General features: G+C 55.4%; 1 protein-coding gene across 3 annotated transcripts in view; it reads right to left on the reverse strand.

The window, feature by feature from the left end:
* Positions 1 to 9,346, reverse strand: part of CLEC20A (C-type lectin domain containing 20A) — a 25,994-nt gene that overhangs the window by 15,431 nt on the left and 1,217 nt on the right. For all 3 annotated transcript variants that reach the window (XM_019646478.1, XM_019646469.1, XM_019646458.1), the window contains exons 2-6: positions 9,294 to 9,338; positions 7,719 to 8,084; positions 6,014 to 6,079; positions 4,745 to 5,110; positions 3,687 to 3,779 (exon numbers count right to left, since the gene is read on the reverse strand). In XM_019646478.1, coding sequence (XP_019502023.1) covers positions 3,687 to 3,779; positions 4,745 to 5,110; positions 6,014 to 6,079; positions 7,719 to 8,084; positions 9,294 to 9,338 — 936 coding nt within the window. The remainder of the gene's footprint in view (positions 1 to 3,686; positions 3,780 to 4,744; positions 5,111 to 6,013; positions 6,080 to 7,718; positions 8,085 to 9,293; positions 9,339 to 9,346) is intronic.

Raw genomic sequence — 9,346 nt, forward strand, 5'->3', positions numbered from 1 at the left:
ACAGACTGTCACAGGCTTTCCCCACACAGACACACCCCCCCCGGCCGGGCTCCCCTCCAAATGCTGTCCTCTTTCCCACCCCAAGCTTTGTAAATTGCTCGAATGAAATGAATAAACTGGTAAACTCCCCAAACACTCATATCTCAGCACCTGACTATAACCCCTGTTAACATTTTCACGAATTTCCTCCCCATCTCTTTTCCTAAGCATAGGGTGTTTCCTTTCAACCTTGCTGTGACCGTAGTACACGTGGAATGTTGGATCATGCTTTTTTCCTTTAGCATCCTAATCATACAGGCATTGTCCCGTGTCATTGTCACACCTTCGATTAAGTACAGATCTGAGCATTTTGCCGACTGGCCCAAACCTCTGCTGGCTCCACCACTGACCGCAGGATCGAGACCTTCAGCATTTGGCCCTAGCTTACCTCCTTCCACGCGTCCCTTGCCACTTCCTTCCCAAATATGTGATATACTTCGGTCACGTCAGACCGTTGGTCATTCCCAAACTACACACTTGCTCATCTACCTGTCTTTGCCCATGTTGATCTCTCTGCCAGGGAGAACCTTCTAGGCCTTGCTGCCTGGTGAAACTGCCTCCCCCGCCCCCACTGCCTTTTGTCCAATTACAGCAGTCCAGCCTTATCCATGGGGGAACCGTTCCGAGGCACCCTGTGAATGCCTGAAATTGATAGTACTAAAACCCTATATATATTCTATGTTTTTTCCCGATACATACACACCTATGATAAAGTTTAAACATTAGGCACAGGAAGGGATTATCAACAGTAACTAATAATAAAATAAAACCATTTTAACAATACATACCGTACTAAAAGTTATATGGATGTCCTCTCTCATAACTGAGGTGGCTGCTAAGTGACTAGCGGGCAGGCAGCCTGTGCAGTGTGGGCAAAGGGGGACAGCTGAGATTTCATCACGCTACTCAGACTCACAATTTAAAACTGATCAATAGCTTATTTCTGGAATTTTCCATTTAATATTTTTGGACTGTGGTTGACCACGGGTAACTGAAACTAAGGAACGTGAAACCATGGCTAAGAGGTGACTACTGTACCACCTTCCCAGCTGGAATGAACGAGTCGCTTTCCTACCCAGGCTCTTGGTTCACACTTCTGGTGCAGCATTTACCCAACTGTCCTGGGTCTCTATGTGTCCCTGTTAGACTGAGCTCCTTGAAACACGGGAAACAGGTGCTGCGCACCTTGGTGCCCAAGTTCAATGCCTTGTTCAAAACAGGTACTCGGGGAATGATAATTGAATTAAATCATCTACCCATGTGAAAAACACTTAGCCTGGAATAGATACAAAGAGGCATAAAGCGCCCTGCCCTGCGAGATAACTGCAGTCTCACTAATTCATAATTGTGATCATTCCTAATCACTTACAATTACTAACATGAGAATGAGGCCAGCCCTGCCCACCCAATAGGTAAGGACAGAGGCAGGAGACGAATGAATCACTAAACATTTCACGAGTGAATAGAGATTAGAATGGTAGTAACTACATTTGTTGAGGAAACTTGCCTAAGGCCACGCAGTAAGTAGTACAGTTCCCAACCCTTGGCTGTCAGTCTTTTGCAGCCAAATAGATTGCTTCTCCCCTAGATGACCCATCCTAAATTATTATCCAGGGACGATGGGAGGGTGAACTGGCCGGACAGAATCCCCTGTAGAGCGGACTGGAATGCAGCCAGGAGCTGGAGACTGTGGCTCGGAAGCCCCCACCCCAACCTCCCCGCCTGTGGCCTGGGCATGTGAGCTTGGGCTGGGACCCAGGTGGGGTCCTGAACCCCCAGCTTCACCGGAGACACCTGTCCGGCCCCTGGCGGGCTCCCAGGAGTCTCCGGGCGAGCAGACGGGCCGGCACGGAGCTGAGCGCGCAGGGCGCAGGGCCCAGCAGGGTCCTCAAGCCTGAAGGCTCCGTGGCGATGTCTTCCGGCCCAAAAGCTCCTGGAGGCTCAGAGCCCTGGGACCCGCTAGAGGTAAGTGACCCACAAAGGGGGTGCAACCATCCTGGGGGAAACAGGTGCCGCCTGGTGGAGCCCAGCCAGGGGCTTGCCTTTGGTCACGGGTCCCCCGGGGGCTCGGGGACTACAGCGGTCGAAGCAGAGGCCAGTGGGGGCCTGGCCACTTCCTAGGGAACAGGCTTCTCCTGGCGCTGGAGCAGCGGGGCTCGGGGCCGAGCCTGGCCGGCTGCGTTTGACACAGGGTGGGCGCTGGTCCCTGCGGCAGGAAAGGGGCTTTTGTAGGTCCCCACCGCACCCCGGACCCCTGCCAAGGCCCCAGATGCGGGACCAGGAGGCCAGCCGGTGGTGCTGAGCGGCCAGGAAGGGCCCCCAGGTCTGTCGGTGGTCCCCGGAGGCCCTGCCGCGGCCCTGCGGTTCCTCGGTGCCAGGTCCTGCGCGCGCGCACTGTGACGAGTGAGCCGCGAGGGCCTCCTGAACCCGCTGGGCGTGGCCACGGGCCACCAGGGGCAGCCTGGCAGGTGCTCCGTTACACCTTAGATGGAAAGAAGACAGACTCTTTCCCAGCTCCCGAACCAAATCTGATCACAGATGTGGCCCTGGCGTTGTTGCCTTCAGGGTGAGGGCCATGCTCCCTAACAGGTCAAGGGGGCCGCCCTGCATGATCTGGGCCTCCCTGCTCAGCACCCACCACCTACCTGCAGTTCCTACCTGCAAGCCTCCACTTAACCCAAGTCCACTGCCCTTTGCAAGCTGCCTCTTCTTCATCTTTCAAAATCACCTCCTCTGGGAAACTCTCATGTAATTATAGGAACTGGGACAACCCCCTCCTCTGTGTCCCCACCACGCCTGGGACCACACAGGCAACACCACCTTTTACCAGCTCTCGTCCCATCTGGCTGTCAGCCCCTTCAGGAGGGTCCCCGCCTTTACTTTGTGTTCCCAGGATTAATGAAGCTCTGTGAGCAAGTCCCCTAATTTCTCCGTGTCCTTCAAAAAAGGCAATAATACCTTTCTTCTGAGATGTAGGAATCTGTAAAGAAGCCACAACTGTGATTGTGCCCTCATTATCCTAGTTAGCTTCAGAACTCTTGGGAAGCAAAATGAGATGATAACAGTGAAGATGTTTCAGGAATTTAAAAGTGCTAAAGGAACGCTATCACTGTCACTCCCAGCCATGTCCCTTACACAGTCCCCACAATGCACCCCTCTTCTTCTCTCCGAGAAGCCCCGAATAAGAAGGGATTCCACAGGCACCTCTGTTCTTCCCTCTCGGGATACCCAACCTCAAAGACCTCTCTGGTGCTTTTCCTGCTCAGTATCTTCCCCTGGTCCTGGTCACCTCGCCTGAGAGACGCCACAGCCTGCCTCTCTTGCTTGGGTCTCCTGGTCCTGGAACTGCAAGTTCAGTGGCCCCATTCAAGGAGGGAGGTTGACGGTGACGCAGTCCTTCTCCCAAACCCAGCCAGCCTGGCAGTGTAGGGGGCACTCCCTCTTTGCAGAAGTGGCCATTGATTGCCACCCCAGGGGGCTCCCCTTTTTTCTGGCCCCTCTCTGGCCCTTCTCAGAGGACCCATGGGCCCAACCCTGGGCTACTGCTTGTGAGACACCCTCTTCCACCTCCCAAGCCCTGAAGACCCCAGGATCGTGGTAAGAACTGGCTCAAAGCACCCATACAGAGAGAAAATAGAGGCGTGTACCTGGCTTGGGTGTCACCTCTACAGTCACTTCCGAGGAGGGAGTATTGATGAGCTTAGGGAGCGCTGCCGACGGCCGGTGTCCAACGGAAGGGTCTGCAAGTGAAGCGCCAGAGCGTGAAAGGACACACAGCTCCCGCAGGTCTGCCCCACCACGCACTGCTGAGCCCGCCTCCATCGAAGTAACCCAATTCAGGAGGATGCAGGTGTGGTACACCCACCACCCGTGCCAACCACGGGAGAGGTACTTTCACAACTTCTGTTCCCCACAGCAGCTCTTCAAGGGAGGAACTATCATCCTTATTTTACAGAATAAGAAATTTCTTTTGGAGGTGAAAAACGTGTCCTACACGTAGATAGTAGTGCTGATTGGACAGCCCTGTGAGTGTGCTAAAACCCACTGAATCAGACACTTCAAAAGAGTGAATTTTAAGACATATGAATTATATCACAACAACGCTGTTATGAAAAGGAAGGGAGGGAGGGAGAGAGGGAAGAGAAGGAAAGGACAAGGCCTGCTGCTGAGGAGACATTCATAAGATCCGAAATCAGCAGCTGGCCTCTGGCTCCCGTGCATTCACAGTGACAGTAACGATGGCAATAGCTACTATCCGTTGTGTGCTTACTCCATGCCAGGGCCTCTACTAGGTCCTGTCTATCATCCTCATTTAGCCTTCAAAGCCATGCTATGAGGTAGGTGTCATCAGTCCCATTTTGTTACATCTGTTTTCCCAGCGAGGAAAGGAGGCTCAGAGACGCTGCCTGGCTTGTTTCTAGCAAGTGGTCAAGTCTGTCTGATTCCAGAGCCCACACTTCCAACCACTTCGTTGCCCACTAGCTGATTCCCATTGCTAATTGCTAATGCCCTGAGGCTGGCCTGGGTCATTCCATTCTTTAAAGATCTCCTGAGTGAAACACTGCTCCAGAATCAGGTATCCTGAGTCTGGAAGTGCTTCCTCAGGTCTGTCCTCAGTGTCTCCCGCTGCTAAGCAGATCCGTTTCCCATCCCGTTCCAGCCTTGGTCGGCCGAGGGGGGGCCAGCAGGGAGGACGGCCACGTACCATAGAAGCAGATGAAGGGCTGCAGCGAAGAACAGACCACGGCGTAAACTCGGGGGTAATAGTTGGCGTAGGTGCGGACTCCTGCACACAGTCCTACCCCCAACGTGGGCACCTTCAGCCAGGGCGGGATGCTGACACCCAAGTCGCTGGACCAGCTCAGAGACCTGGAGTCCGCGTGGAAGTAGAGGCCAATCCAGGCCTCCGTCTCACTGGTGATGGACTTCAGGACCTCCTTGCCTTCCTGCTCGGTCACCGTCTGCAGGTCGGCCAGGTCCGTGTGGTGGCTGCGGCAGTACCGCAGGGCTGCCAGCCACGTCATCCCCTGGTCAAACCGCTTGAAGGTCAGTTGGCCAATCTGGACCTCAGCTGGGGGCAAGGAACACAGAGGCCACACGTCTGTGACTCGAAACAACAGAAGTTTGGGGAGGACGCGATTTGGCACCACCTGAGGCATTGAGCCCAGAGACCCAAGGAAGGAAAGACCTCCGTTTGCAGAATTGGGAGCCACATCCTGAGATTCCGGTGGGGCCTCCCAAACTTTCTGGCACAAGCCTGTTCCCCGAGGCCCGTCAAGATTTGCCTGCCATGTCCCTCCTTTTCCCTGTCTAAACCGATTTTTAAAGCTACCCTTTCTTAAGCGCCTAGTACTCACAGGTCAGCTGCATCATCTTTTTAAATTCCCACAGTAATCCCGAGAGGTAGATGCTGCTAACTTCACCGGGAGGTGATGACGTGCCCAAACTCGCCCTATGAAGTGGCAAGGCCAGGGTCCCAGGCAGGTCTGCCTGCCCCAGAGACTGTCACTTTCACTCTGCAACCCCATAGTCACAGCATGCCGGAAACCAACCCCACGAAGCAGGCCGACGGGGGAGCATACTTCCTTTGTCATAGAATTCCTCTACACTAGACATGAAGGGAAACATTTTTTTTTTTAATTTCGGGGCAGTGATATCCAGAGGAGAAAACCCGCCTTCACCAGATGGATGGGCATGGGCTGTGAGTTGATGCTGCTTCTGTCCCCAGCCCCCCAGCCCGCCACTGAGGTGAGGATATCGGAACAGCTGGGACGCAGCCTGGGCTCTGCCTGATTGGAGACCTTGATCAAGTCACCTCCCTCTCTGAATAAGTGCATTGACACTCTCCAGGAGTTTTAGCCTGGAGGCAGCAAAGCCAGGGGATCCCTCAGCCAGGTGGAGGGGTGGGGAGCAGGGGAACCCAGGTGTAGTAACCCAGCCAGCTGGTCTGGTGGCTGAGCTCCTAGGTGCGTACCTGGCTCTGGAGAGGGCGTCAGGCTGAAAGGGGGCTCCACGAGGTTTGGACGCACCGTGTCAGGGTCTGTAAAACAGAAACAGCGTGTCGTGGGCAGGAGCGGGTCTGCCAGCATGCTGTGCAGGCACCGGGGACCGCGGAGCTGAAGCTGGGAGAAACCTAGCTCAAGGTTAGATGGGCTCCTTTGTTCCTATTTACATATATTATGTATTGGGTTGTCGGAAAAGTCGTGACGTATTTTTTTCTATGTTTTTCGCTGTAAAAATGCGTCATGACTTTTCTGACAATCCAATGTGTGTGTGTGTGTGTGTGTGTGTGTGTGTGTGTGTGTGTGTGTATGAGAGAGAGAGCGCGCGTGCACTCTCTCCTGTTGCAGGGCAGATGCTATTCTAGGCCCTGGGAAAACAGCAGAAATGGATGAGCAGGATCGTTGCTCTTGAACAGAATATGAGGAGGAGCCTGCCTTGCAAAGAGGTCGGAAGGAAGACCCCAGCCAGTCAAAGGCTAAGCTCCTCAGGCGGGAAGGGACTGCTGGGGTTCGCCGAGTGGAAAGCAGCCTGTGTGGCCAGGGAGAGAAACAGGAAGGAGGCCACACAGATCAAGCAGGGACTGGCTGGCTACAAAAGGGATGTGATTCTGCGTGCGGAAGGGGCCTGCCCAATGTGTTGAAGCAAAGCGGTCTGGTTGAGGTTTTCGAGAGTTCACACTATAGAGAACAGACTGTAGGGGGGGCAGACCCCAGGGAGGAGGGTGCGCTGGTGTGAGGACCGGCAGAGAAGGGAGGGCTGGGTGGAGTCAGGACCCTCTTGGCAGAGGCCTCAGATGCACCTCACACACAGCCCTTCCTTGGCCGGGCTCCCACCCTGGCACACTGCTCCTACTGGCTTTGGAACCCCGAGGTCGAGGCAGGGCCACCGTGGGCTACATTTCAAGGCCCTGTGACAGGCGTAGTGTGGTAGAGAATTGCAGAACTTTTTGGGTTGGTCCTCCATGCCTCTATCTGAGGAATTGGGGTGGTATAGAGTTGGACTGGTCTTGGCTGACAGAGGGCACTTCTTTTTTACCAGGAAAATGCTCTCTGGTCTTGAACCATCTCCCTTTGTGTCTCAGACCAGGGTCAGTGTCACAGGCCACCTGGGGAAGAGAAAGGGCCGCTGGGGACAAGGATGGCCAGTGCCATGTATATTGAGTACTGATGGTGGATTTCCTGCAGAGATGCCCCAAGGAGCTGGCTGCACCCACCTCCTCCCTGGAAGCAGGGGGTCTCCCAGAGAATGGCTGTTCGGCCTCCCACACCCCCCTGAGACAAAAACACACTGCTTTTTGAGAAGGCGAGACACGTTGAATTCTGCTCGCATTTCTGCATAGATGCAACTGAGTCCCCAATCTGTCTTTCTCCTTTTTTCTTCCCTGTCTTTTCTCTCTTCCCCTGAACCCTTAATTGGCAGGAGGGGACATAGTAGAATCTTCCACGTGTCACTTTTTCTCGACCCTGATTTACACCCATTTCTCTAGATGGACTCTGGGGAAAGAGGGACAGAGGAGATAGAAACTAAGGCCAGCCGAGAGGAATGTGGAGAAAAGGGCTAAGATAACAGCCAGTCATTCTGGAAAGACATGGGCTGGTGAGTGCTCTCGCTGTCATGTGCTCTTGAAAAGCAATCCTGGGAGGAAGACCAGGCCCCGAACATGACTCTGCACACACCATAGTAGCAGATGAAGGGCTTCTGAGCTGTGCACGAGGCGGCCCCCAGGCTGGGGACAATGACCACGGAAAGCAGCGTGGCACAGATGCCCTCCTTGAAGACGGGCAGCGCGCTCCACTTCGGCGCGGAGAAGATGGAGCCGCTGGACCATCGCAGGCCGTGAATGCGCACGTCAAAGAAGAGCCCGATCCAAGCCTCGGTGCTGCTGGTGAGGGAGTAGAGGCTGCTGACGCCGGCCACGCTGTTCATGCTCTGGAGGTCGGCCAGGTCCGTGTGGTGCTGCCGGCAGTACTGCAGGGCCCCCAGCCAGCTGAGCTGCTCCTCCACCCTTGAGAAGGTCTTGCCGCCGCTCACCAGCTGCAGGGCTGGGGGAAGAAAGGCTGTCACTGCACGGCCACCTCCACCCCACAGCCTAGTCCCCGAAGAGCTGTCAGCCGTGCCCCAGGCAGCCTCCCCAGCCTCTTCCCTACCGCTTGGCCCCTCACCGCTGGCCCTTCGGTTGTCCACAGCTCTGCCTCCGGGCCTTTGCACAAGCTGCTCTCTTGGCCTGAAGGCCTGGCCATCCCCACCCGCTCCCTTATTCCCCTCACCTCCCCTTCCCTTTGCCCAGCTAACGCCTCACCCCTCTGCCCCATTCTGGGTGGGTGCCCTTCCTGTGTGCTGCAGTGCCCCCTGGTTCGTGTTAACAATACATAGTGTTTGCGGAGCACTTGTGATGGGTCCTGAGCTGACTGAATCCTTCCAACAACCCTGTCCCTGGGCCTGTTTGACAGCTGAGGAAACCAAGTAACAGAGAGTTAAGTGACTTGGCCAAACCCACCCAGTGGGGAGGGGCAGAGCCAGGACCCAGGGACCGTGGGTGGGGCTCCCGCGCCCTTAGTTACCGGTGGTGGTGGCGGGGTGATACTGCCCTCACATAGCCGCCTGGGGCTCAGAACAGGCTGTACCTTAGAATCACCTGGGGAGCCTTTCAAACACACCGATGCTCAGGCCCTCCCTACAGCAAGGTACCAGATTTGCTGGGACCAGCATCAGAATTTTCTAAAAGCCTCCCAGGGAAAGGACCTTTTTGCTCGTGTGTGCCCTACCGCCAGGTCCAGGCAACTTGGGAGCGACAAACAAGCTGTATTCATTATATTCCCAGCGCCCAGCACATCAGAAGGGCTTGATGTATTGAAAAGGAAGGAAGGAGAGAAGGAGGGAGGAAGAGAAGGAGGGAAGGAGGGAGGGAGCAAGCAAATCGAGCTTCCCCTGGGAACCGCCCCCATGCCCCAGGAGCTGACTGCCGCTTCCTTACTGACTACGACTTTGCTGGGTCCCAGCAAACCAGGGCTGGCTGAGGGCTACTCTGCTCTGCCCAGGTCCTGCTGTGCAGAGGACTTGGGAGGGATGAAGGGCCTGGGGCCAGGATCTTACAGGGTTCTAGACTTAAGGAACCAGCCTCACACCAGATGCCCAAGGACAGGAAGCTGAGAAGAACAGGGCGCAGAGTGCCCAGCCCGTGGCAGTGCGGGGAGGACCGGGAGAAGGACCCACAAGCACTTGCTCAGAAGCCCGAAGCCCCTCACACCCACCAGAGTCCAAGATGCTGTCTGGTGCTGACACGAGCTGGAGGACCCCTGGACCG

The sequence above is a fragment of the Hipposideros armiger genome, unplaced genomic scaffold (genome assembly GCF_001890085.2).
Source record: "Hipposideros armiger isolate ML-2016 unplaced genomic scaffold, ASM189008v1 scaffold_6, whole genome shotgun sequence".
NCBI classification, from domain to species: domain Eukaryota; kingdom Metazoa; phylum Chordata; class Mammalia; order Chiroptera; family Hipposideridae; genus Hipposideros; species Hipposideros armiger.